General features: G+C 60.1%; 1 protein-coding gene across 1 annotated transcript in view; it reads right to left on the bottom strand.

Annotated features, from left to right (window-relative positions):
- EPPK1 (epiplakin 1) overlaps positions 1–26,987 on the bottom strand; it is a 55,364-nt gene extending 28,377 nt beyond the window's left edge. The window contains exon 1 of the mRNA XM_080378722.1: positions 463–26,987. Coding sequence (XP_080234848.1) covers positions 463–18,243 — 17,781 coding nt within the window. The 5' untranslated portion in view covers positions 18,244–26,987. The remainder of the gene's footprint in view (positions 1–462) is intronic.
- Positions 26,988–27,275: the final 288 nt, after the last annotated feature.

The following is a 27,275-nucleotide window of genomic DNA, read 5'->3' as shown; positions in this document are numbered from 1 at the left end:
AAATGTGCTAGGAACAGAATGTTCTTCATGTAAAAGAAAACACACTAGAAGGAAAATAAAAATACAATTCTCACTACAAAACACACACCACATGAAGACATACTTCCATTTAAACCTGGATAAGGAAAATAAAGACAAGATAATTCAACAAAATGACCATAAATAACCCAACTTGATTCCTGGGTTCTTGAAAGACTACAGAAGATGAAGGCTTAATATGCTATACCAAAATGCTTGAGGCAGTCATTAAAAGCTATAGCTGATGTGGTCAGGCTACTGAAAAGAAAGGAGAAAACCCAGAAAATAACCTGAATAGAACTTAGGATTTTTTAAAAATACGATGTATATATATCTATATAACAGGAATATACCAGGAGACAAAGAACTATTAACATTAGCAAAATTAAACACCACGGCAGTAATGAAGAAGGGCATGAAAAAAGTTTTAAATTTTCTTCAAAAAATATTAAGGAAATAAAGACCAGTCATTGGGTCGGGCACGCAGCGGTGGAGGAGCTGCATGTAGGTGAGGTTCTCGTGGGTGTTGGGGTCGAAGAAGCCCTTGGTGTCATCGCTGGGGTCGGAGAGGATCTGGTTCATCTCCTGGTCAAAGTAGCCGCGCCGGTAGGCCACCTCCACGGGGAGGCGGTGGCTGTGCACGGGGTCGATGATGCCGCCGGTGGCGATCTGGGCCTCGAGCAGGCGGATGCCGTGCTCCTTGACAATGAGCTCCTTCTTCATGGCCTGGAAGAGGGAGATCTGGTCGCCAGTGTAGGGGTCCGTGTAGCCTGTCACGGCCCTCTCGGCCGACAGGAGCTTCTCGTGCAGCTCGCTGCCCACCAGCCCGGACGAGATGGCCTCGTCCACAGAGAGCTTCTCGTTGGTGAGCGGGTCAATGAGGAAGCCGGTGGCAGCCTGCGCCTCCAGCAGCACCAGAGCCGTGCCCTGCCTCAGGATGCCCTTCCACATGGCCTGGTAGATGCTCATCTTCTCCGTCTTGGTGGGGTCAGCCTTGGAGGGCACCAGCACGCCGGCGATGCAGCCCGTGCCGTCCAGGTAGCGCTTGACGGAGGCCATTTCCGTCACCTCCTCCACGGTCTTGGAGCCCTGGACGAGGTCGGCCAGCGTGTCCTTGTCGATGATGCCCGAGTCCACCAGATCCGAGGCAGTCACCTGCCTCCTGAGGCCCGGGAATTTCATCTTGCTGCTCTGCTCCGCCGCTTCCTCGACGAGCACGGTGAGGAGCCGTGCCAGCTCGTCCAGCGCCAGACTCCTGGCGCGGGCCTGCCCCAGCAGCTCCTGCCTCTTTGCCTCGGAGACATACTTGGAGAAGAGCAGCTCCCACAGGGAGACCTTCCTGCCCTGGAAGCCGCCCGCCGACACCTCGACAGTGTGGGACTTCAGGGACCGCTGCAGCTGCTGCTGCTGCTCCTGCTCCTGCCAGGGGCCCGTGGCCTCGCCGTTCTCGGCCAGCGGCGCTGTCTCGCGCTGCACTGGCTTGCGGGCCAGGGCGGTGCCGTGGCCCTGGCCCTCAGCTGTGCTGATGATGGCGGTGAGGAGGGTGATCATCTCCGAGATGGTGACCGTCCCCGCCTTGTACTTCCGGAGGAGGTCCTGGCGCCGGTGGTCGGGGACGTAGCGGGAGAAGAGGAGCTCCCAGACGGTGACGCTCTGGCCCTGGAAGAGCCCCACGCTGAGGGTGGTGCGGGCGTCCTGCAGGGCTTTGCGGGCATCCTCTGTCAGCTGGTAGAGCACGGAGCCCTTGTCCATCAGCTGGAGCATGAGCAGCCCCGTGTCCGGGTCGGGCACGCAGCGGTGGAGGAGCTGCATGTAGGTGAGGTTCTCGTGGGTGTTGGGGTCGAAGAAGCCCTTGGTGTCATCGCTGGGGTCGGAGAGGATCTGGTTCATCTCCTGGTCAAAGTAGCCGCGCCGGTAGGCCACCTCCACGGGGAGGCGGTGGCTGTGCACGGGGTCGATGATGCCGCCGGTGGCGATCTGGGCCTCGAGCAGGCGGATGCCGTGCTCCTTGACAATGAGCTCCTTCTTCATGGCCTGGAAGAGGGAGATCTGGTCGCCAGTGTAGGGGTCCGTGTAGCCTGTCACGGCCCTCTCGGCCGACAGGAGCTTCTCGTGCAGCTCGCTGCCCACCAGCCCGGACGAGATGGCCTCGTCCACAGAGAGCTTCTCGTTGGTGAGCGGGTCAATGAGGAAGCCGGTGGCAGCCTGCGCCTCCAGCAGCACCAGAGCCGTGCCCTGCCTCAGGATGCCCTTCCACATGGCCTGGTAGATGCTCATCTTCTCCGTCTTGGTGGGGTCAGCCTTGGAGGGCACCAGCACGCCGGCGATGCAGCCCGTGCCGTCCAGGTAGCGCTTGACGGAGGCCATTTCCGTCACCTCCTCCACGGTCTTGGAGCCCTGGACGAGGTCGGCCAGCGTGTCCTTGTCGATGATGCCCGAGTCCACCAGATCCGAGGCAGTCACCTGCCTCCTGAGGCCCGGGAATTTCATCTTGCTGCTCTGCTCCGCCGCCTCCTCGACGAGCACGGTGAGGAGCCGTGCCAGCTCGTCCAGCGCCAGACTCCTGGCGCGGGCCTGCCCCAGCAGCTCCTGCCTCTTTGCCTCGGAGACATACTTGGAGAAGAGCAGCTCCCACAGGGAGACCTTCCTGCCCTGGAAGCCGCCCGCCGACACCTCGACAGTGTGGGACTTCAGGGACCGCTGCAGCTGCTGCTCCTGCTCCTGCTCCTGCCAGGGGCCCGTGGCCTCGCCGTTCTCGGCCAGCGGCGCTGTCTCGCGCTGCACTGGCTTGCGGGCCAGGGCGGTGCCGTGGCCCTGGCCCTCAGCTGTGCTGATGATGGCGGTGAGGAGGGTGATCATCTCCGAGATGGTGACCGTCCCCGCCTTGTACTTCCGGAGGAGGTCCTGGCGCCGGTGGTCGGGGACGTAGCGGGAGAAGAGGAGCTCCCAGACGGTGACGCTCTGGCCCTGGAAGAGCCCCACGCTGAGGGTGGTGCGGGCGTCCTGCAGGGCTTTGCGGGCATCCTCTGTCAGCTGGTAGAGCACGGAGCCCTTGTCCATCAGCTGGAGCATGAGCAGCCCCGTGTCCGGGTCGGGCACGCAGCGGTGGAGGAGCTGCATGTAGGTGAGGTTCTCGTGGGTGTTGGGGTCGAAGAAGCCCTTGGTGTCATCGCTGGGGTCGGAGAGGATCTGGTTCATCTCCTGGTCAAAGTAGCCGCGCCGGTAGGCCACCTCCACGGGGAGGCGGTGGCTGTGCACGGGGTCGATGATGCCGCCGGTGGCGATCTGGGCCTCGAGCAGGCGGATGCCGTGCTCCTTGACAATGAGCTCCTTCTTCATGGCCTGGAAGAGGGAGATCTGGTCGCCAGTGTAGGGGTCCGTGTAGCCTGTCACGGCCCTCTCGGCCGACAGGAGCTTCTCGTGCAGCTCGCTGCCCACCAGCCCGGACGAGATGGCCTCGTCCACAGAGAGCTTCTCGTTGGTGAGCGGGTCAATGAGGAAGCCGGTGGCAGCCTGCGCCTCCAGCAGCACCAGAGCCGTGCCCTGCCTCAGGATGCCCTTCCACATGGCCTGGTAGATGCTCATCTTCTCCGTCTTGGTGGGGTCAGCCTTGGAGGGCACCAGCACGCCGGCGATGCAGCCCGTGCCGTCCAGGTAGCGCTTGACGGAGGCCATTTCCGTCACCTCCTCCACGGTCTTGGAGCCCTGGACGAGGTCGGCCAGCGTGTCCTTGTCGATGATGCCCGAGTCCACCAGATCCGAGGCAGTCACCTGCCTCCTGAGGCCCGGGAATTTCATCTTGCTGCTCTGCTCCGCCGCCTCCTCGACGAGCACGGTGAGGAGCCGTGCCAGCTCGTCCAGCGCCAGACTCCTGGCGCGGGCCTGCCCCAGCAGCTCCTGCCTCTTTGCCTCGGAGACATACTTGGAGAAGAGCAGCTCCCACAGGGAGACCTTCCTGCCCTGGAAGCCGCCCGCCGACACCTCGACAGTGTGGGACTTCAGGGACCGCTGCAGCTGCTGCTGCTGCTCCTGCTCCTGCCAGGGGCCCGTGGCCTCGCCGTTCTCGGCCAGCGGCGCTGTCTCGCGCTGCACTGGCTTGCGGGCCAGGGCGGTGCCGTGGCCCTGGCCCTCAGCTGTGCTGATGATGGCGGTGAGGAGGGTGATCATCTCCGAGATGGTGACCGTCCCCGCCTTGTACTTCCGGAGGAGGTCCTGGCGCCGGTGGTCGGGGACGTAGCGGGAGAAGAGGAGCTCCCAGACGGTGACGCTCTGGCCCTGGAAGAGCCCCACGCTGAGGGTGGTGCGGGCGTCCTGCAGGGCTTTGCGGGCATCCTCTGTCAGCTGGTAGAGCACGGAGCCCTTGTCCATCAGCTGGAGCATGAGCAGCCCCGTGTCCGGGTCGGGCACGCAGCGGTGGAGGAGCTGCATGTAGGTGAGGTTCTCGTGGGTGTTGGGGTCGAAGAAGCCCTTGGTGTCATCGCTGGGGTCGGAGAGGATCTGGTTCATCTCCTGGTCAAAGTAGCCGCGCCGGTAGGCCACCTCCACGGGGAGGCGGTGGCTGTGCACGGGGTCGATGATGCCGCCGGTGGCGATCTGGGCCTCGAGCAGGCGGATGCCGTGCTCCTTGACAATGAGCTCCTTCTTCATGGCCTGGAAGAGGGAGATCTGGTCGCCAGTGTAGGGGTCCGTGTAGCCTGTCACGGCCCTCTCGGCCGACAGGAGCTTCTCGTGCAGCTCGCTGCCCACCAGCCCAGACGAGATGGCCTCGTCCACAGAGAGCTTCTCGTTGGTGAGCGGGTCAATGAGGAAGCCGGTGGCAGCCTGCGCCTCCAGCAGCACCAGAGCCGTGCCCTGCCTCAGGATGCCCTTCCACATGGCCTGGTAGATGCTCATCTTCTCCGTCTTGGTGGGGTCAGCCTTGGAGGGCACCAGCACGCCGGCGATGCAGCCCGTGCCGTCCAGGTAGCGCTTGACGGAGGCCATTTCCGTCACCTCCTCCACGGTCTTGGAGCCCTGGACGAGGTCGGCCAGCGTGTCCTTGTCGATGATGCCCGAGTCCACCAGATCCGAGGCAGTCACCTGCCTCCTGAGGCCCGGGAATTTCATCTTGCTGCTCTGCTCCGCCGCCTCCTCGACGAGCACGGTGAGGAGCCGTGCCAGCTCGTCCAGCGCCAGACTCCTGGCGCGGGCCTGCCCCAGCAGCTCCTGCCTCTTTGCCTCGGAGACATACTTGGAGAAGAGCAGCTCCCACAGGGAGACCTTCCTGCCCTGGAAGCCGCCCACCGACACCTCGACAGTGTGGGACTTCAGGGACCGCTGCAGCTGCTGCTCCTGCTCCTGCTCCTGCCAGGGGCCCGTGGCCTCGCCGTTCTCGGCCAGCGGCGCTGTCTCGCGCTGCACTGGCTTGCGGGCCAGGGCGGTGCCGTGGCCCTGGCCCTCAGCTGTGCTGATGATGGCGGTGAGGAGGGTGATCATCTCCGAGATGGTGACCGTCCCCGCCTTGTACTTCCGGAGGAGGTCCTGGCGCTGGTGGTCGGGGACGTAGCGGGAGAAGAGGAGCTCCCAGACGGTGACGCTCTGGCCCTGGAAGAGCCCCACGCTGAGGGTGGTGCGGGCGTCCTGCAGGGCTTTGCGGGCATCCTCTGTCAGCTGGTAGAGCACGGAGCCCTTGTCCATCAGCTGGAGCATGAGCAGCCCCGTGTCCGGGTCGGGCACGCAGCGGTGGAGGAGCTGCATGTAGGTGAGGTTCTCGTGGGTGTTGGGGTCGAAGAAGCCCTTGGTGTCATCGCTGGGGTCGGAGAGGATCTGGTTCATCTCCTGGTCAAAGTAGCCGCGCCGGTAGGCCACCTCCACGGGGAGGCGGTGGCTGTGCACGGGGTCGATGATGCCACCGGTGGCGATCTGGGCCTCGAGCAGGCGGATGCCGTGCTCCTTGACAATGAGCTCCTTCTTCATGGCCTGGAAGAGGGAGATCTGGTCGCCAGTGTAGGGGTCCGTGTAGCCTGTCACGGCCCTCTCGGCCGACAGGAGCTTCTCGTGCAGCTCGCTGCCCACCAGCCCGGACGAGATGGCCTCGTCCACAGAGAGCTTCTCGTTGGTGAGCGGGTCAATGAGGAAGCCGGTGGCAGCCTGCGCCTCCAGCAGCACCAGAGCCGTGCCCTGCCTCAGGATGCCCTTCCACATGGCCTGGTAGATGCTCATCTTCTCCGTCTTGGTGGGGTCAGCCTTGGAGGGCACCAGCACGCCGGCGATGCAGCCCGTGCCGTCCAGGTAGCGCTTGACGGAGGCCATTTCCGTCACCTCCTCCACGGTCTTGGAGCCCTGGACGAGGTCGGCCAGCGTGTCCTTGTCGATGATGCCCGAGTCCACCAGATCCGAGGCAGTCACCTGCCTCCTGAGGCCCGGGAATTTCATCTTGCTGCTCTGCTCCGCCGCCTCCTCGACGAGCACGGTGAGGAGCCGTGCCAGCTCGTCCAGCGCCAGACTCCTGGCGCGGGCCTGCCCCAGCAGCTCCTGCCTCTTTGCCTCGGAGACATACTTGGAGAAGAGCAGCTCCCACAGGGAGACCTTCCTGCCCTGGAAGCCGCCCGCCGACACCTCGACAGTGTGGGACTTCAGGGACCGCTGCAGCTGCTGCTCCTGCTCCTGCTCCTGCCAGGGGCCCGTGGCCTCGCCGTTCTCGGCCAGCGGCGCTGTCTCGCGCTGCACTGGCTTGCGGGCCAGGGCGGTGCCGTGGCCCTGGCCCTCAGCTGTGCTGATGATGGCGGTGAGGAGGGTGATCATCTCCGAGATGGTGACCGTCCCCGCCTTGTACTTCCGGAGGAGGTCCTGGCGCCGGTGGTCGGGGACGTAGCGGGAGAAGAGGAGCTCCCAGACGGTGACGCTCTGGCCCTGGAAGAGCCCCACGCTGAGGGTGGTGCGGGCGTCCTGCAGGGCTTTGCGGGCATCCTCTGTCAGCTGGTAGAGCACGGAGCCCTTGTCCATCAGCTGGAGCATGAGCAGCCCCGTGTCCGGGTCGGGCACGCAGCGGTGGAGGAGCTGCATGTAGGTGAGGTTCTCGTGGGTGTTGGGGTCGAAGAAGCCCTTGGTGTCATCGCTGGGGTCGGAGAGGATCTGGTTCATCTCCTGGTCAAAGTAGCCGCGCCGGTAGGCCACCTCCACGGGGAGGCGGTGGCTGTGCACGGGGTCGATGATGCCGCCGGTGGCGATCTGGGCCTCGAGCAGGCGGATGCCGTGCTCCTTGACAATGAGCTCCTTCTTCATGGCCTGGAAGAGGGAGATCTGGTCGCCAGTGTAGGGGTCCGTGTAGCCTGTCACGGCCCTCTCGGCCGACAGGAGCTTCTCGTGCAGCTCGCTGCCCACCAGCCCGGACGAGATGGCCTCGTCCACAGAGAGCTTCTCGTTGGTGAGCGGGTCAATGAGGAAGCCGGTGGCAGCCTGCGCCTCCAGCAGCACCAGAGCCGTGCCCTGCCTCAGGATGCCCTTCCACATGGCCTGGTAGATGCTCATCTTCTCCGTCTTGGTGGGGTCAGCCTTGGAGGGCACCAGCACGCCGGCGATGCAGCCCGTGCCGTCCAGGTAGCGCTTGACGGAGGCCATTTCCGTCACCTCCTCCACGGTCTTGGAGCCCTGGACGAGGTCGGCCAGCGTGTCCTTGTCGATGATGCCCGAGTCCACCAGATCCGAGGCAGTCACCTGCCTCCTGAGGCCCGGGAATTTCATCTTGCTGCTCTGCTCCGCCGCCTCCTCGACGAGCACGGTGAGGAGCCGTGCCAGCTCGTCCAGCGCCAGACTCCTGGCGCGGGCCTGCCCCAGCAGCTCCTGCCTCTTTGCCTCGGAGACATACTTGGAGAAGAGCAGCTCCCACAGGGAGACCTTCCTGCCCTGGAAGCCGCCCGCCGACACCTCGACAGTGTGGGACTTCAGGGACCGCTGCAGCTGCTGCTCCTGCTCCTGCTCCTGCCAGGGGCCCGTGGCCTCGCCGTTCTCGGCCAGCGGCGCTGTCTCGCGCTGCACTGGCTTGCGGGCCAGGGCGGTGCCGTGGCCCTGGCCCTCAGCTGTGCTGATGATGGCGGTGAGGAGGGTGATCATCTCCGAGATGGTGACCGTCCCCGCCTTGTACTTCCGGAGGAGGTCCTGGCGCCGGTGGTCGGGGACGTAGCGGGAGAAGAGGAGCTCCCAGACGGTGACGCTCTGGCCCTGGAAGAGCCCCACGCTGAGGGTGGTGCGGGCGTCCTGCAGGGCTTTGCGGGCATCCTCTGTCAGCTGGTAGAGCACGGAGCCCTTGTCCATCAGCTGGAGCATGAGCAGCCCCGTGTCCGGGTCGGGCACGCAGCGGTGGAGGAGCTGCATGTAGGTGAGGTTCTCGTGGGTGTTGGGGTCGAAGAAGCCCTTGGTGTCATCGCTGGGGTCGGAGAGGATCTGGTTCATCTCCTGGTCAAAGTAGCCGCGCCGGTAGGCCACCTCCACGGGGAGGCGGTGGCTGTGCACGGGGTCGATGATGCCGCCGGTGGCGATCTGGGCCTCGAGCAGGCGGATGCCGTGCTCCTTGACAATGAGCTCCTTCTTCATGGCCTGGAAGAGGGAGATCTGGTCGCCAGTGTAGGGGTCCGTGTAGCCTGTCACGGCCCTCTCGGCCGACAGGAGCTTCTCGTGCAGCTCGCTGCCCACCAGCCCGGACGAGATGGCCTCGTCCACAGAGAGCTTCTCGTTGGTGAGCGGGTCAATGAGGAAGCCGGTGGCAGCCTGCGCCTCCAGCAGCACCAGAGCCGTGCCCTGCCTCAGGATGCCCTTCCACATGGCCTGGTAGATGCTCATCTTCTCCGTCTTGGTGGGGTCAGCCTTGGAGGGCACCAGCACGCCGGCGATGCAGCCCGTGCCGTCCAGGTAGCGCTTGACGGAGGCCATTTCCGTCACCTCCTCCACGGTCTTGGAGCCCTGGACGAGGTCGGCCAGCGTGTCCTTGTCGATGATGCCCGAGTCCACCAGATCCGAGGCAGTCACCTGCCTCCTGAGGCCCGGGAATTTCATCTTGCTGCTCTGCTCCGCCGCCTCCTCGACGAGCACGGTGAGGAGCCGTGCCAGCTCGTCCAGCGCCAGACTCCTGGCGCGGGCCTGCCCCAGCAGCTCCTGCCTCTTTGCCTCGGAGACATACTTGGAGAAGAGCAGCTCCCACAGGGAGACCTTCCTGCCCTGGAAGCCGCCCGCCGACACCTCGACAGTGTGGGACTTCAGGGACCGCTGCAGCTGCTGCTGCTGCTCCTGCTCCTGCCAGGGGCCCGTGGCCTCGCCGTTCTCGGCCAGCGGCGCTGTCTCGCGCTGCACTGGCTTGCGGGCCAGGGCGGTGCCGTGGCCCTGGCCCTCAGCTGTGCTGATGATGGCGGTGAGGAGGGTGATCATCTCCGAGATGGTGACCGTCCCCGCCTTGTACTTCCGGAGGAGGTCCTGGCGCCGGTGGTCGGGGACGTAGCGGGAGAAGAGGAGCTCCCAGACGGTGACGCTCTGGCCCTGGAAGAGCCCCACGCTGAGGGTGGTGCGGGCGTCCTGCAGGGCTTTGCGGGCATCCTCTGTCAGCTGGTAGAGCACGGAGCCCTTGTCCATCAGCTGGAGCATGAGCAGCCCCGTGTCCGGGTCGGGCACGCAGCGGTGGAGGAGCTGCATGTAGGTGAGGTTCTCGTGGGTGTTGGGGTCGAAGAAGCCCTTGGTGTCATCGCTGGGGTCGGAGAGGATCTGGTTCATCTCCTGGTCAAAGTAGCCGCGCCGGTAGGCCACCTCCACGGGGAGGCGGTGGCTGTGCACGGGGTCGATGATGCCGCCGGTGGCGATCTGGGCCTCGAGCAGGCGGATGCCGTGCTCCTTGACAATGAGCTCCTTCTTCATGGCCTGGAAGAGGGAGATCTGGTCGCCAGTGTAGGGGTCCGTGTAGCCTGTCACGGCCCTCTCGGCCGACAGGAGCTTCTCGTGCAGCTCGCTGCCCACCAGCCCGGACGAGATGGCCTCGTCCACAGAGAGCTTCTCGTTGGTGAGCGGGTCAATGAGGAAGCCGGTGGCAGCCTGCGCCTCCAGCAGCACCAGAGCCGTGCCCTGCCTCAGGATGCCCTTCCACATGGCCTGGTAGATGCTCATCTTCTCCGTCTTGGTGGGGTCAGCCTTGGAGGGCACCAGCACGCCGGCGATGCAGCCCGTGCCGTCCAGGTAGCGCTTGACGGAGGCCATTTCCGTCACCTCCTCCACGGTCTTGGAGCCCTGGACGAGGTCGGCCAGCGTGTCCTTGTCGATGATGCCCGAGTCCACCAGATCCGAGGCAGTCACCTGCCTCCTGAGGCCCGGGAATTTCATCTTGCTGCTCTGCTCCGCCGCCTCCTCGACGAGCACGGTGAGGAGCCGTGCCAGCTCGTCCAGCGCCAGACTCCTGGCGCGGGCCTGCCCCAGCAGCTCCTGCCTCTTTGCCTCGGAGACATACTTGGAGAAGAGCAGCTCCCACAGGGAGACCTTCCTGCCCTGGAAGCCGCCCGCCGACACCTCGACAGTGTGGGACTTCAGGGACCGCTGCAGCTGCTGCTGCTGCTCCTGCTCCTGCCAGGGGCCCGTGGCCTCGCCGTTCTCGGCCAGCGGCGCTGTCTCGCGCTGCACTGGCTTGCGGGCCAGGGCGGTGCCGTGGCCCTGGCCCTCAGCTGTGCTGATGATGGCGGTGAGGAGGGTGATCATCTCCGAGATGGTGACCGTCCCCGCCTTGTACTTCCGGAGGAGGTCCTGGCGCCGGTGGTCGGGGACGTAGCGGGAGAAGAGGAGCTCCCAGACGGTGACGCTCTGGCCCTGGAAGAGCCCCACGCTGAGGGTGGTGCGGGCGTCCTGCAGGGCTTTGCGGGCATCCTCTGTCAGCTGGTAGAGCACGGAGCCCTTGTCCATCAGCTGGAGCATGAGCAGCCCCGTGTCCGGGTCGGGCACGCAGCGGTGGAGGAGCTGCATGTAGGTGAGGTTCTCGTGGGTGTTGGGGTCGAAGAAGCCCTTGGTGTCATCGCTGGGGTCGGAGAGGATCTGGTTCATCTCCTGGTCAAAGTAGCCGCGCCGGTAGGCCACCTCCACGGGGAGGCGGTGGCTGTGCACGGGGTCGATGATGCCGCCGGTGGCGATCTGGGCCTCGAGCAGGCGGATGCCGTGCTCCTTGACAATGAGCTCCTTCTTCATGGCCTGGAAGAGGGACATCTTTTTTCCTGTGCAGGGGTCCGTGTAGCCTGTCACAGCTCTCTCTGCAGTAAGAAGTTTTTTTTGTAGCTCGCTGCCCACCAGCCCAGATGAGACCGCCTCATCCACAGAGAACTTCTTGTTTTTGCATGGGTCTATGAGGAAGCCGGTGGCAGCCTGCGCCTCCAGCAGCACCAGAGCCGTGCCCTGCCTCAGGATGCCCTTCCACATGGCCTGGTAGATGCTCATCTTCTCCGTCTTGGTGGGGTCAGCCTTAGAGGGTACCAGCACTCCAGCAATGCTTCCAGTTCCCTCTAGGTATTTTCTCACAGTATCCATTTTTGCTATATCTTGTGCCCTTTCTTTTCCTTCATGCAGTTTTTCCATTGTTTCTTCTGTAATGATCCCTGCACTTAGAAGTTCTGATGCTGTTATTTGTTGCCTGATTCCTTGGAACCAGACATCACTTCTGTCCTCTTCTTTTTCTTTTATGATATTTAATATTATATCAATGATTCCTTGTAGAATGTGATGGGATTCATCTTTATATTTTTTTATCAGTTCTTTTCTTTTTTCTTCTGTGATGTACTCAGAACAGAGAAGTTCCCACAGTGACAACACCTGTCCTTTATATTTTCCAAAAGGCACTTCCACCTTTGTACATAATAGGGCAGATTTTGTATGCTCATCAACGTAGAAATAGTCTTCATCTTTTTCCATGACCTGCAGCAGGTACAATCCTGTATTTCTGTCTTTGGAACATCTCTGCAGGAGCTGGCTGTAACTGATTTTCTCATGAGTATTAGGATCTATAAAACCTTTTGTACCATGATCTGGATCAGAAAGCAGGATAAACATATCATCATCTAGGTACCCGCGCCGGTAGGCCACTTCCACGGGGAGGCGGTGGCTGTTCACGGGGTCAATGATTCCGCCGGTGGCGATCTGGGCCTCGAGCAGGTGGATGCCGTGCTCCTTGACTATTATCTTTTGCCTTATTGCCTGGAAGAGAGATATTTTATTTCCTGTATGAGGATCTTCATATCCTGTCACGGCTTTCTCTGCTGACAGGAGTTTCTTGTGCAAGTTTCTCCCCACCAGCCCAGATGAGACAGCCTCATCCACGGTTAGCTTCTTATTTTTCAGTGGGTCAATGAGAAAACCAGTGGCAGCCTGCGCCTCCAGCAGCCCCAATGCACATTGCTCTGTAAGGAGGTCTTTGTTTAGGGCCTGGTAGATGCTCATCTTCTCTTTCCTTGATGGGAGTAGAACCCCAGCAATACATCCAGTGCCATCCAAGTACCTTTTGATGGTGTCCCTCTCTGTGAGGCTCACAAGTGTGAGACTTTCATCCTGCAGCTGATCTAGAGTTTTCTTGTCAATTATCTCAGAGTTAAACAATTCTGATATTGACACATACCCTCGGAGTCCTTTAACCTTGAGGCCTTCTGCTCTTTGCTCTGTATCCTCAATTATTTTCATGATCAGCGCTGTAAGGTCTTCCAGTGTTAGGGTTTTGCTTTGGTACTGCATCACTAGCTCTTTCCTTTTCTGCTCGGAGATGTAATGAGAGCAGAGAATTTCCCAGATAGAAACTGTTTGGTCTTTAAACTTTCCAACTTTCACTTTAAGGGGCTTTAAGCGCAAAACCTGTTTTGTAAGCTCATCAATGTAGAAGTACTTCCCTCCTTCCTGTACAACTTGCAGCATGTACAACCCAGTCTCTGAATCTTGAACACATCTCTCCAGTAGCTGCATGTAGGTGAGGTTCTCGTGGGTGTTGGGGTCGAAGAAGCCCTTGGTGTCATCACTGGGGTCGGAGAGGATCTGGTTCATCTCCTGGTCAAAGTAGCCGCGCCGGTAGGCCACCTCCACGGGGAGGCGGTGGCTGTGCACGGGGTCGATGATGCCGCCAGTGGCGATCTGGGCCTCGAGCAGGCGGATGCCGTGGCTCTTCACAATCAGTCCTTGGTTCATAGCTTCAAATAGGGACATCGGGGCTTTTGTGTAGGGGTCAGTGTAGCCTGTCACAGCTCTTTCTGCACAGAGTAGCTTTTCAAAAATCTCCCCTCCAATTAGGCCTGCAGTTAATGCTTCCTCCACTGAAAACTTCTTGTTTTTCTTTGGGTCAATGATGTAGCCAGTGGCAGCCTGCGCCTCCAGCAGCACCAGTGCTGTCCCTGGCCTCAGGATGCCCTTCCTCATGGCTTGGTAGATGCTCATCTTCTCATTGCTTGGCTGTATAAGGACCCCTGCTATGAAATTGCTGCCCTCTAGGTACCTGCGGACAGAGTCCATTTCAGTCACTTCTTTGACTGTTTTCTTCCCCTGGTTGAGCTCATCGAGGGTTTTTTTGTCTATCAGTTGAGACTGGAAGAGGTCACTGGCAGATACTCTTTTCCTCAGGCCCTTGAATGCAAACTTCTTGCCCTGTGTCTCAGTCTCTTTGATGATTGTGGTGACACTTGTTACAATTTCCTGCAGCACTTCAGTATTTTCGTCTTTGTACTTTTGCACTAGCTCTCTTCTTTTGCCGTCTGAGAGGTATTCAGAGTTAAGAAGGTCCCAGACTGACACTGTCTGTCCTTTGAACCGCCCTACATTGACACAAACAGTCACAGATTTCATCACCTCCATGGTTTGTTCATCCACACAGAACATCACATTTTCTGACAGAGGAAGCAGCCAGAGACCTGACTCAGCCTCGTGAATGCACCTGTCCTTCAGCTGCTGGTAGGTCACGTTCTCCTTTGTGTTTGGATCAAAAAAGACTTTGGTGCTGTCATTCATCCGAGAGAGGGTTTGGTTCAGGTTTTCATCATAGAAGCCGTACCTGCATGCAGCCTGGAGTGGAAGGTGATGATGGTGAATGGGATCAATGACCCCTCCTGTGGCCAACTGGGCCTCTAGCAAGGGAATAGCATCTTCCAGGGGAATCAGCTCTTTCCTGAGCGCTTGGCACAGTGAGATGGAGTTCCCCGTGTAGGGATCTGTGTAACCGGTCACTGCCCTCTCAGCGAGAAGGAGTTTCTCAGTGAGCTCTTCTCCAACAACTGCTGCTTTCACAGCATCCCTCACACTGAGTCTCTGGTTTGTTGCTGGGTCAGTTAAGCATCCTGTGGCTGCCTGAGCTTCTAGCAGTCTCAGAGCAGCCCCAGGGAGGAGTAAGTTGGTTTTCATGGCATCGTAAAAGCTCATCTTCTTTTTGGATGCCTCTATGAATACCCCAGCGATGCTGCCTGTGCCCTGCAAGTACCTCTTCACACTCTCCATCGCAGCCACTTCCTCTGGAGCTCTTCTGCCCTGAGCCAGTTCTTCAAACATCTTCTCAGTAATGATGCCGGCATCCAGCAGCCATACTGCGGGGACACTGCCCCGCAAACCTTCAAAGGTGATCTGGGTGCGGGCTTTCATTTCCATCTCCTCAACCAGTCTGAGCACAAGAGCAACCAGCTGCTCCAGCGACATTTCCTCAGACCGGAACCTCTCCACGAAGTGTCTTCCCTGCTCTTCAGTGAAATACCCAGAGTGAATTAGCTCCCAGAGGGAGACCCCTTTTTCCTTCACCACAGTTTCCTTGAAAATCTGTTGGATTTGTTCATCAGTGTAGGCAGGAGCAGCTGTCTGTGGCAGAGGCAGCAAGTGGAAGCCAGAGATCTCATCCTTCTGACAGCGCTTGATTAGCTCCGCATAGGTCACAGTCTCTTTGCTGTCGGGGACACAGAAGGTTCTGTTGTTGTCGCTGGGTTTAGAAAGGGCTTGGCTTGTATCCTCATCCAGGCACCCTCGCTTCTGGGCAGATTCTATGGGGATATAGTGGCCACATGCTGGGTCAATGATGCCTCCTGTAGCCATCTGCACCTCCATCAGCTGCATGGCTTGGCTGTCCGCAATCAGACCCTTCTTCATTGCCTGGAAGAGGGGTATTTTCTTGCCTGTGAAAGGATCTTTATAGCCTGTTACAGCCCCTTCTGCATGCTGCAGCTTCTCATGGACTTCTGGCCCAATGACTCCCTCCTTGACAGCATCATCCACACAGAGTTTCTGGTTGTTCACTGGGTCAATGATGAAGCCTGTGGCAGCCTGGGCCTCTAGCAATGGGAGGGCTACTCCTGGTACAACAATGTTTTGCTTCATGGCTTCATAAATGCTTAACCTCTGGTTTGATGGCTGGAGCACAACACCTCCAATGCTGCCAGAGCCGTAGAGATACTTTCTGACAGAGTCCATGTGCAGAACTTCCTTAGGTGTGATGGATCCCTCCAACACCTTCTCAAACAGGGCCTTGTCAATGACACCTGTTTCCATCAGGTGGTAAGCGCTGACACTGCCTCTCATGGCTGGGAACTTGATGGGGGCCCATTTTTTCATTTCCTCCTCTAACATGATTCGAATTTGCTCCAGGGTGAGCTTCTTCAGCTGGTAGTGGTTGAATATCTCTCGGCGCCTGCCCTCGCTAAAGTACTCGGAGTTCAGCAGGTCCCACACAGAGACCTTCTCCCCCCGTAACCGCCCAAACCTGACCGGCAGCCAGGAGCTCCTGAACACCCGTCTGGTGTCATCATCGATGAACTGGCGCTTCCTGCTGTTCAGGGGAAGGAGGCAGAGCCCGGTGGAGGGCTCTGTGATGCACTTCTCCTTCAGCTGCAGGTAGGTGAGGTTCTCGTGAGTGTTGGGGTCGAAGAAGCCCTTGGTATCATCACTGGGATCAGAAAGGATTACATTCATCTTCTTGTCAAAGTAGCCGCGCTTGTAGGCCACCTCCACAGGGATGCGGTGGCTGTTGACAGGGTCAATGATGCCGCCGGTGGCGATCTGGGCCTCGAGCAGGCGGATAGCATGTTCCTTCACAATGAACTCTTTCTTCATGGCCTGGAAGAGGGAGATCTTTTTCCCTGAGTAAGGATCTCTATAGCCAGTGACTGATTTCTCTGCAGTCAGTAGCTTGTTGTAAACATCTGGGCCAATGATGTTCGCTCTTAGAGCCTCATCTACAGAGTACCTTTTGTTGGCAGCTGGGTCAATGATAAATCCAGTGGCAGCCTGTGCCTCCAGGAGGATCAGTGATGTTCCTGGCCTTAAAAGTCCTTTCCGCTTTGCCTGGTAGATGCTGATCTTCTCCTGGGAGTCAGGAAGCAGCAGACCACCAATGCTACCTGTCCCTTGCAGGTACTTCTTGACAGTGTCCATGCCGACAACTTCTTTGGCTGATGTTTCTCCCTCCTTCAGTTTCTTAAACAAATCTTTGTTGATAATTTCTGAGCTCAGGAGCTGGTCAGCTGTCACACGGTCCCTCAGTCCTTCAAAAGTGACATTAGCAGTGGAAGCCATTTCCTCAATGGTGGCACTGACTGCCTTACCCAATTCTTGTGTAGAGAGCATTCCTGCAAGGTACTGCTGAGTGAGAGCAGCTCTTTGCTCACTTTGGATGTAGTCTGAGAAGAGGAGTTTCCAGAGAGACACTGACTTTCCCTTGAATTTACCTAAAGCGACGGATACCTGTGTGTTTTCCAGAGCTGTTTGGGTCATATGGTCAAAAAAGAGGTGGGTTCCCTTGGATTCTTCTCTGCTGTCCCCACCAATCGGCAGCAGAAGGAGCCCCGTGTTGGGATCAGTGACACAGCGCTTGAGCAGGTCTGCATAGGTCAGCTTCTCCTTGGAGCTGGGGTCAAAGAACCCTTTCATGTCATCAGTAGGACTGGAGAGGAGCTGTCTTGTGGCCTCGTCCAGGTACCCCCACTTACAAGCTGTCTCTGTAGGGACACGGAGGTGCCTGCCTGGAGCAATTATACCCCCTGTAGCCATCTGAGCCTCCAGAAGGCAAATGCCATGATCCTTGGGGATGAAGCCTTTCCTGATGGCTTGGAACAGAGACAGCATTTCTCCAGTGTAAGGGTCCCTGTATCCAGTGATGGTTCTCTCAGCTGAAGACAGTTTCTCGTGAAGCTCTGGGCCGATGAGACCAACCCTGACAGCCTCATCAGCTGAGTAGCTTTTGTTCTTTATGGGGTCTGTTAGGCTGCCCGTGGAGGCTTGGACTTGCAGGAGCATCAGAGCAGTGCCAGGCACCAGGAGGTGCTCTCTCAGTGCCTGGTAAAGGCTTTTCCGCTCACCGGAAGGCAGGACAACACCAGCCACGCTCCTTGTCCCATGCAGGAACTGCTGAACAGAGTCATTTTCTGCTACCTCCTGGGCAGAAACTCTTCCCTCCTCAAGACCTCTGAACATGTCAGAGCTGATGATGCCAGAGTCAAAAAGATCCCTGCTGCTCACCCTCCCTCCCAGACCTGGGAACGTGATTTGCAGGGGCAAGAGGAGGAAGCCTGAGGCTGGATCAACAATACACCTCTTTATAAGCTCCGTATAAGTGACCCTCTCCATAGTACTGGGGTTGAGGAATCCTTTGCTGGCCTCATTGCTGGGGTCAGAGATGAGCTGGCTCATCTCTTCATCTAAATATCCCCTCTCGCAGGCAACATCTGCGGGGAGCCGGCAGCCAGTGGCTGGCTCAATGATGCCTCCGGTTGCAATCTGGGCCTCCAGCAGCCGGGTTCCTTGCTCCCTCCCGATCAGGTCCTTCTGGATCGCCTGGTAGAGGGAGATTTTCTCTTCTGTGTAGGGGTCCACAAAGCCAGTAGCAGCTTTCTCTGCAGCGAGCAACCTTTCCTTCAGCTCCAGCCCCACCAGCCCCAGATGCACAGCTTCTGCCACGGAGACATGCCTGTTCTTCACCGGGTCAATGATAAAGCCCATGGCTGCCTGGGCCTCGAGAAGACAGAGTGCTGAATCCAGACTCAGGAGGTGCTCTCTGGTGGCATCATAAAAGCTCATTATCTTCTTTGAAACCTCTACATACACTCCAGCAATGCTGCCAGCTGCCTCAGAGGCCTCGCTAGAAGCGTCCATCACTGTCACATCCCTGTCAGCTGCTTTTTTCTGTTTGCAAGGCATTATGTCCTGGCACAAGTGGTTTGCTCCTGGCATGTTTTCCTGGTGAGAGATGAGGGCAGCATGGCCATTCACTGCTGGCTTGCTCTCCATCCTCCCGCTGCACTCCTTTCACAGCTGTCAAGCCTCTCTGGAGAAAGGGGAGAGAACAGGAAAGCTCAGTGAGAAATCAGCTTCTCTATAGTTTGCATGCTAAATACCGGGAGAAAAAAGAAAAATAAATGCCTCAGAGGCAGTAGGAAGTAACAGCCAAAGGCTGAGCATGTTCAGGGCAGTGTGCTTATCCCTGAAGCTGACATGCTGAGTCAGGCCTGGCAGAGGCAAGCACCCTCTGCTTCCTGAGCTAGGCTTGCCGGTTGCACTAGGACATCTCAGCATGAGAGAAGGAGACCAGAGCAGAGGCACCAGTGGGACCTGTGGAGCACTGAGCTGAGGGTAGGCTTGGCTCCTGTGAGGAGTAAAGCCCTCGCCACATGAATTTAGCCACCAGTTTGTGCAGAGATCATCTCTGCACAAAAACCTTGTGCAGTGCTTCAAAGGCCTGAAGGACATCAGGCCCTGGGGCAAAGCACCATCCAAAAGCAGCAGCTACCAGGGAGTACCAGCACTCACTCGGGCTGCTGCTGGCACTGGCACAGGGTTAAGCAAGTCCCCAGCAAGGGTGGAAAGGCTGCTACAGGGGGTCAGCCTGGTCCCCTGGCACACTCCTCACAGCAACACCAGCCAGCAGGGGCTGGAACTGCCAGGCACCCAAAAGAAGCTCTGGAGGCTCTTTGTCTGGTGCCCACTGCTGCAGTGAGATGGGGTATCTTCCCCCCTTGCATTGCTCAGGAAGCATGGGAAGGGGGGACCAGCAGAAAGAGAAGGGGGTGGGTGCAGCAGGCCACATGGACCTGCATGCCTACACTCCTGTTTTTGAAAAGCTCCTAGACACTCTGGGATCAACCACAGCACAGCCATTATACAGTCAAATTATGGTGCTGGAGGGAGTATGAGGCTGTTGGGTGCTGGGCTGTGCACACTGAAAGGCTGGAGGGTGCTTGTGGCTGAGTATGGGCTGTGCAGAGGTCTGGGAGCTGTCATTAGCCCCTGGGCTATCGCTGTGGCACACGCTGCTGCAGAGAAGCCTCACTGCCCGCAACCTTGCACAGTGGGGCGTCCACGTCCTCTGGCTGGAAGCCAGTCCTGCAGCAGGAGGCTGCAGTTTTGGAGCCAGTTTGAGAAGAGAGGGGGTTGGCTCTGCTACATCAGGGCAGCAGAGATGGCTCCTTATTCCCTCGCACAGCCCCTGGCACCAGTGCAGAGTGGGGTGTGCCAGGGCTGCACCAGCCCTACAGAGGCAGGTGAGGCCATGGGAGTGAGCACGAAGCTCTGCAGCATGCTGAGGAGTCCTGCTTGCCTGAGCTTCTGGAGCGGAGCTGGCTGGGTCATGCTGTTGACCACCAACATCTCTAGACCCAGCTGCAAGGACACAACCAGAGCAGAGCTACCCCATGGTATGCACCACTGTATGTGGAAGGGCATTGGCACAGCAGCCCCAGAGAGAGACAGTGCCTTGCTGACCCTCCTGCAACGATCACACTGAGTGGGGACGGCACGGACCAGCTGTATCTGGTGTGGACCAGCCCACAACCTTCCCCACATCACCAGTATAAAGAAACCAGGGAGCGAAAGTAGCATGCTGGTGCCGGTGCACACTGTGCCCATGGCCATGCTCACCACAGGACCAGCCTCTCCAACGAGGCTATGTGCAGCGGCCCCATCCCTGTGTGCCCACTCCAGCTTATTCCGAGCCAGGCCAGCACCTTTTCCTCGCAAGGGCTCCTCTGTCCCAGCCCTGCTCCAGGCTGGCTGCCCATCTCGGGGGAGAGGTCCCAACAGGCACTGGCTCCATCCGCCCGTGATGTCAGTGTGAGCGCAGCCATGTGTGCTTGGATCTGCCCAGGCAATGCTGTTTGTGTTTGCAGGTTCAGGATTGCGTCTGGCTCTGGAGCCAAAAGGTGGGGACGACGGGCGGGACGGCTACGGGTGTTGCTCCTGCTTCTGGGAAGGGCCGTCCTGAGCCACACTGGGCAAGGGGAGGAGAACAGAGTCAGGACTCCAGGGGGTGTGTCTCTGCCTGCTGGAGGGGGGTGAGGGGCCCGTCTTGCTGGCTGAGAGCTGGGGGAGTCACTCTGTCCTGTGCTGTGGGCTGTGGGCTGGGAGTGAGGGGGTCCCCTGCCTTGCAGGGCTGTCCCCTCCATCCTGCGGGCTCATGCTGGGTGCACACACCCACATGTGCTGGTGCTGGGCAGCCCTGTGCTTGGTGCCGTGTGCATGCAAAACACACGACAGGGTTGGCGGCACCTCACCACCACCTCTGCCCACTCCAGTCCTGCGACCACGCCACCTTGCAGGGCTGGGAAAGCTGCTCCTGGCCCTGCAGCCCTTTCCTGGCAGAGATTCTGGGTTAGATGGTGCAGGCTGTGCTGTGCTCGGAGGAAGCTGGGCTCAGCCCAGCCATGCCATGGGCAGAAAGGTGGGCAGCACCAGTGTGGCTGCAGTATCCAGAGAGCCCCAGACAGATCTCATCATGTCCCAGACCTGAGCTGGCTACCGGCACCAGAGTGCAGAAGGTGTTTGTGCACTACCACCCCTAACTGGAAAGCCCAATTCCCATCGGGGCTAGGGGTGCAGGGGCAGGGACCCCCCGGAGTTGAGGTGGAGCCCCCTGCCCTTCACGGGCAGAGGAGGAAGCAGCGGCCATGCGGACAGGGGAAGGACTCTTCTCCTTTTAGTCAGAAGGCGTCAGCCCCGTGGAAACTTTTAGTAACCAGCACTGCCTACAAAGCCAGGGAGATTCCTGGCGGAATTTCAGGTGTTGGCACCTGCAGCCCCCCCCCGGGGCCACAGTCTCTCCCCGACGCGGGCAGCTCTCCCTGGCAACAGCAATTGCTGCTCCACGCCTTTTGCTGCTGGCTGCATCAGGAAACATGCTGGTGCAAACCACGGCTCTGGACGGTGTTGCACGCGTGCACCCACAGCCTCTTCACACCCACTGGTGCCGCCAGCACCCGCGCGTTGAGTCACCGCAGGAGGCTCTTCCTTGTACACCCAGCACACGGGAAAGCATTACAGCTACGGCTGCCCCACGTCCCGTGGATTGATCCCGCACCCACAGGGTGCACCAGCAAGCTGGTGGTGGTTGGGGAGAGGGAGGCTGCTGGGGGCCATTGGGAGGGACGGGGAGAAGGGACAGGTTTTACTGGCAGAGTGGGGTACGTGGTTTCAGGGAGAGGGTGGTGGAGGAGTTGTCTGCCAGGGAAGGGGCAGCAGAGCACTGGAGAGGGGCTGGGGCGGTGGGTGGGAGCCTGGCAGGGCCGGAGGAAGTCTGTGAGGTGGTCTCGGGTGGGACAGGCTGAAGCTGGGGGTGTTTCACGGGGAGGGAGAGCAGTAGAGAAGTTGTCTGAGGGAGTAATGGAAGAGTGATAGGGACAGGGTAGGTAGGTGGGGCAGTTCGGGGGTCCCTGCTCTGAGCGGGGCTGGGGGGGGCCAGTACTCCTTCCCAGATGGCGCTGCCTGCCCTGCTGCCATGCAGCAGGGGACAAAGTGCCTGGGTCCCACCGATGGCCAGTGGCAGGACCTGCTGACGTGCCCTATGAGGTGCCTAGAGCAGGACCGCTCCTCCGCTGCAGCTGTGAGATGGGGTCGCACCCTGCCCACGGTGGGGCAATCCCACAGGACCGTGCACCCACCTCACTGGGTACTGTGCAACAGTGCTGCCAGTCCCCGTTGTGCCCTGCCCCGCTGCCTGACCCTTCTTCGGCACCCACTGCCCTGATGAGCCCCGCTGTGTCCGTCGGAGCACTGAGGCATCCCGGGCTTTTCTCTGGGAGCTGTCCTGCCCAGACAGTCATCACCTCCTGTCCGAGTCCCGGGGCATGCCAGGATCATGGACCACCGTCCTCCCACTGTGCTCAGCCATGAGGGCTGGTGGTGCCTGGCACGCTGCAGCACCGCATGGCTGTTGCCCTACGCCCACTGTCCCACCCCGGCACCTGGCTGCAGCCCAGCCAGAGCAGCCGGTGCAGGCAATGCTGCATTCCTTGCATACTGGGGACCCAGGTGAGTGCCTCTGACCGCTGTGGCCCCCAGCACAACACCGTGATGCCCAGCCGAGCCCCTCTCCGCTGGACCTCTCCTACCTGTCCGCAGTGGTCGCAGGATGGGCTTGCCCGGCAGGTGCCTGCAGTCCCGCTGCTTTGCCGCTGCTTCCTGCCCGGGACCAAAGCACGTTTAAAACCTTGCCCTTCCCCGCCCCTGGGGATGACACACCAGCCCAGCCCTGCCAGAAACATGTGGGCCAGCCCTCCCTACGGCTCCCTCTGGGCGCCAGGGTCCCCCCTTGCAAGGGGTCTGCCTGCGGTCGGCCTGGTGGGCAGAGCTGTAAGCAGGGCGAGGGGTTTGCTGGTCCCAAAATGGCTGCAGTGTGGGCAAGTGGCCCTGTCCCAGCAGGCAACCTTTTGCTCGGGTAGCGCCCTCCACAAAGGAGGTGAGAAAAAGCCAGGAGAGACCACAAGGTCAGCGTGCCCATGCTGCTTCCATCCACAGCAGCCTCTCATCCCTTCTCCCCAGCATCCCATTAACACCCCATGCCCCATGCCCACAGTCCTAGCAATGCTCCTGCACCTCATCCTGGTGGCAGCTCCCCCCCTGCACTCTCCTAGGGCAGCCCCTGCAGCCCTTGCCACCCAAGCCTGCTGTGTGTCCATTTCCCCTCAAACTGGCTGCACTTGCCGTGGCTATTTGGCCCGATGCCGGGCTGCAGCTGCAGGGCTAACAGACCCCAGACCTCCAGCTGTGGGCCTGCCCCCTGGCACCATGGCGGCTGGGGTGGAGAGGGGGATCCTTTCCCACCCACCCCACCCCCAAACTTGCCCACATCCTTGGATGTGTACATAGAGCCTGAATTGCTCAAAACATGCCCAAGCCACCCCGTTGCCACCTAAGTCACCCAAACACCCCTGCCCTGCCTCTGTCACCAGCTCCACACCCTCCCTCTGGACCCTGCAACCATCCCCATACCCAGCTCCCCCCTTCCCCCTGAGCACCCCTTCTCCTCTCCCTGCTGCCATCAGTGCTCGATGAGCCCCAAAAGAACAGCAAGCACTGCGCACAGGGGCAGGGACCTTTGGGACCACTGGACGCTGCAGAGTCGTGCCACAGCCTCCTCCTGGTGCCAGACCTGCAGGGCAATGCGCTGAGGAAGGGATGCACATGGCTTGGGCAAGATGTTTATGGTATGTGGGAGTGTGTTGTCTGGAGAGCTGCCGGTATCCAGGCACAGGGCTGGCTGGGCAAGCCTGTGGCATGGCACAGTGTGGTCCAGTGGGCACACAGCCCTGGCACCTGCTGCGGGTGCGGCTAACCCCAGCAGTGGTGGTGTACCCCATGTGAAGGGGTATTGCGCCAGGAATGGCATGGCCGAGCACCAGGCAGGAGCCCCCTATGTGCCTGCTGCTGGAGCACCACTGTGTTGGTAGTCATGGGAGGGCAGAGGGACCCTCGGGAGGGTGCCACACCAGAGCTACGGGGTCAAGAGAGGGGCTGGTGCAGACAATGCCCTGGACGTGTGGGACAATGTCTGGACAGGGGCAGCATCGGTGGGGCTGGTGAGAGGGGCTGAGGCTGTGTCCGCCCTGGCAGCTGCCCCCATACTTGTCCCTGTTCCTGTGGCACATGGAGAGGAGGTTGCATCCCAGAAACCAGCCTCGATTTCCAACGGCTGCACAGGCATTGTCAACAGATGTCACAGAGGTGTCACTCCTGGAAGGTGCTAAGGAGCCTTAATCCAAAGGCAAACAGGGGTAAGCGTTTGCCGTCACCCGTCACCGCAGAGGACGCTGCACCAGTGTGCTGGAGCAGTGCCATCACCGCAGAGCTTTCCACTGGCAAGGCTGTGGAGGTGCTGATCCTCTCATCCACCAGCAGGGTCTGGGCCAGCAGTGCCTACCTGCAGCCTCCTCGGGGTCCTGCAAGCCCACGCAGGGGGCAAGGACAGCACCAAGGCCACAGTGGGGCCAGTCATGGGCACAGCCAGCCAGTGACTGGGGAGCCTGACACGGGTGGCTGATGGGGCATCATCTCCCTGCAGGGACGGGACCTTGGGTCCCTGCCCTGGGTCAGGCAGGAACTGGCGCACTGTGCTGGGCCATACTGGGCTGGGCTGTGTTGTTCAGTGCTATGCCTGCCGACACTGTTTTGCTTTTGCTTTCTTGGGGATGCCGCCCAAAGGCAGAGGAAAGGGTCTGGTTACAGTAATTAGCAGTAATGTGAGGCTGCAATTCATGTGTATACATTGGAACTAACCATATGTGGCTTAACCAAAGCATCTCAGCTACGTACAAAGACAAGGAGGGGACCGGCCTGGGCACCTCTCCCCTGTCCGTGGGCGGCCGTGGCTGGGGCTGGAGGTGGCAGCTGGCTGTCGCGAGCCTCGGTGACATGCCTGCTGTGCTGGCTGCTGAGCCAGCGGGGCCATGGAGCCGTTTGCTGCAGGAGAGGGGAAAGCCCAGAGGCACAGGCATCGGGATGCGGTTACTCAGTATTGCAGGAGTTGTCCCAGAGCGGGAAACCCCACGTGGGTGGGTTGGTGGGGATGGCTCACCGAGCTGGGTGTCACAGGGTGCGCTGGCAGACCCAGCCATGCCTGGCTACTGATGGAAGCTGTGGAAAGGGTGCTGCGCCCGAGCAGGAGCAGCAGGGGCTTGGGTCGAGCTGGCAGGGTGTTGCAATGTGTCGCAGACAGGGAGCTCACCACCACTACTGTGTGCTGCTGTCGTGGGGCTCAGCGGCTGCCGGTCTCCCAACCGAAAACCACGCTGCTGCCACCAGCTGGGTTCCCTTTCCACAGGGACATGCCATCCAGTACCTCCAGCACATCTCCGGTGTGCAGCAGCCTGTGCTCACCCACACTGCCAGACGTCACCAGGCTGCGTGTCCCCCTGTGCCATGTTGGGCTTTCCCAGCCACAAGCAGTCCAGGCCCATGGACACCCTGAGGTCCAGCTATTCTGGATGTGCCTGCAGCAAAGGGCACAGCCCCATGGCTCCAGTAGCTCGGGGGGGGACAGGTGCTGCTGGTGGCACCGATGAGATTGCAATGGCAGCATGAGGAGGATGGGACAGTTTGGGTGCAAGTCACCATGCTCCCCGTCTCTCCAGACATGCACTGAGGAAGGGGTGACACGGTGCAGGAGCACAGCCCCTCACTGGCTGGGACAAACCACGTTAAGCCTCGGGCCAGACACTGAGCTCAGTGCCAGGCAATGCCTGCTGGGGCTTTGCTGCCCAATACCCATGTCCACACACACAAATGCTCTTGCACAGGTGACTGTAGTTGCTCACACACACAGAGGCACAGTTGCGCACATGCATCTGTCGTGCAAGCGGCTCTGCGCACTCACGCGCTTGTGCTTGTACGTGTTTTGGCCCCAGCCCGAGAGCAGAGCAGGCGTGCCGATACCAACCTGTGCAGCAATGAAGCCTCCAGCCCAACCAGCCTCCATCTCCATCGTGCCATTGCCTCCAGCCCTGCAGGCGTCTCAACCCCATGCCCAGATGGTGGTGCACAGGGCAAGATGGGGGTCCTGGAGGGCTCTGGGGTCTCGCTTCTTGCCCAGCAGCACCATACCCCAGCACTGGGCAAGGGCTTGGAGTGGGATATGGGTGCAAACTGCAGGCAGGAGCACCCATGCCTGCAGGCAGAAGCCAGAGTATCCTGGAGACACCCGTGCTGGAAGCAGCAAAGCCAGGAACAGAGTAGCTGGAGCTGGGGCTGTGTGCCCCAGGGCTGGAGGAGCTGCGGCACAGGCTGGGGGATTGCTCAGCAGGCTGGGAGCCTTGGGGTTCACACTCCACGCTGCCCCTGGAGAGGGGATTGGATGTGTCTATCAAGGGGGATGAAGCAACCGCCACGGGTGTGTGGCTCCAGTCCGGGGCTGGGACGGCTGTGTGGGGTGTGCAGGGTGGGCCCGTCAGGCAGGGCAGGCCCCGCTCCCGGGGGTTCCCACAGCTGGGGCAAGTGCTGGGGTGGTTGGGCAACAGGGTGGCACCCGCCTCCCTCTCCCTGTCGCGGGGGCCAGCTGGCTCTGCAGGGCTCCCACCGGTGAGAGGGCTGCTCTGCCGTGTGCGCAGGGCCCCACGCAACCCGGCTCCACCAGACAGCACAGCTGTGGGATCTTGGGTCCAAATGCCCAGCCATGATGGTGCCTGCCTGGGATCAAACCTCCAGCCTTGCTCTCCCCCCTCTGCCTGCTCGCTCACTGCCCCAGGAGCCACTCGTGCAGCAAAGCGACGTGCTTGCAGCCATGTGGTTCTCCTCTCCCAGCCGCAACACAGGCTGCGAGCTGTGGAGGCTCCCCCAGAGCATCCCCTTCTGCACCACATCTCCCTGAAGACAGTGCAGTCTCACTTGGACCCCCATCCCCTGGGTCTGTATGTCTGTCCATCATATGGCGCCCATCCCCAGCTCCAGCCCTGGGGAGGCTGCATTGCCAAGGTTTGCATGGCTACGCAAACATTTTGCAAGCTGTGTGCACGCACCCCAGCCACCCCACACCTGTTGTCTTTGCTTCCCGAGCTGGAGTCATTGCCCAGGGCTCTGGATGTGGCTGACACAGGCTGGTGGTGCCGGGTGTGTTGCCCCAGCTGGGAGTGGTGGAGGAGATTTCCATAAGCAGAGGAATGTGCAACGCAACTTGTACCAGCGGTCCCAGCTTGTGCTGGCATCGCTGCACGGACCATCCCAGGACATGTTGGCGGATGCTCTGCTCTGTGGAGAGCGGCGGGGCTCAGCACCGCTCTGGATGTGGCTGACACAGGCTGGTGGTGCCAGTGGTGCCGGGTGTGTTGCCCCAGCTGGGAGTGGTAGAGGAGATTTCCATAAGCAGAGGAATGTGCAACGCAACTTGTACCAGCGGTCCCAGCTTGTGCTGGCATCGCTGCATGGACCATCCCAGGACATGTTGGCGGATGCTCTGCTCTGTGGAGAGTGGCGGGGCTCAGCACCGCTCTCAGGGGGCTGCCAGCAGTGCCAGAGCGAGGGGCCTCAACCCACATGCTTCTCTGTGCATGGATGGGGACATG

The sequence above is a fragment of the Falco punctatus genome, assembly GCF_963210335.1.
Source record: "Falco punctatus genome assembly, chromosome: 3".
NCBI lineage: Eukaryota > Metazoa > Chordata > Aves > Falconiformes > Falconidae > Falco > Falco punctatus.
The sequence above is the reverse complement of the archived record's forward strand: the minus strand, read 5'-3'. Positions and strand labels throughout refer to the sequence as shown.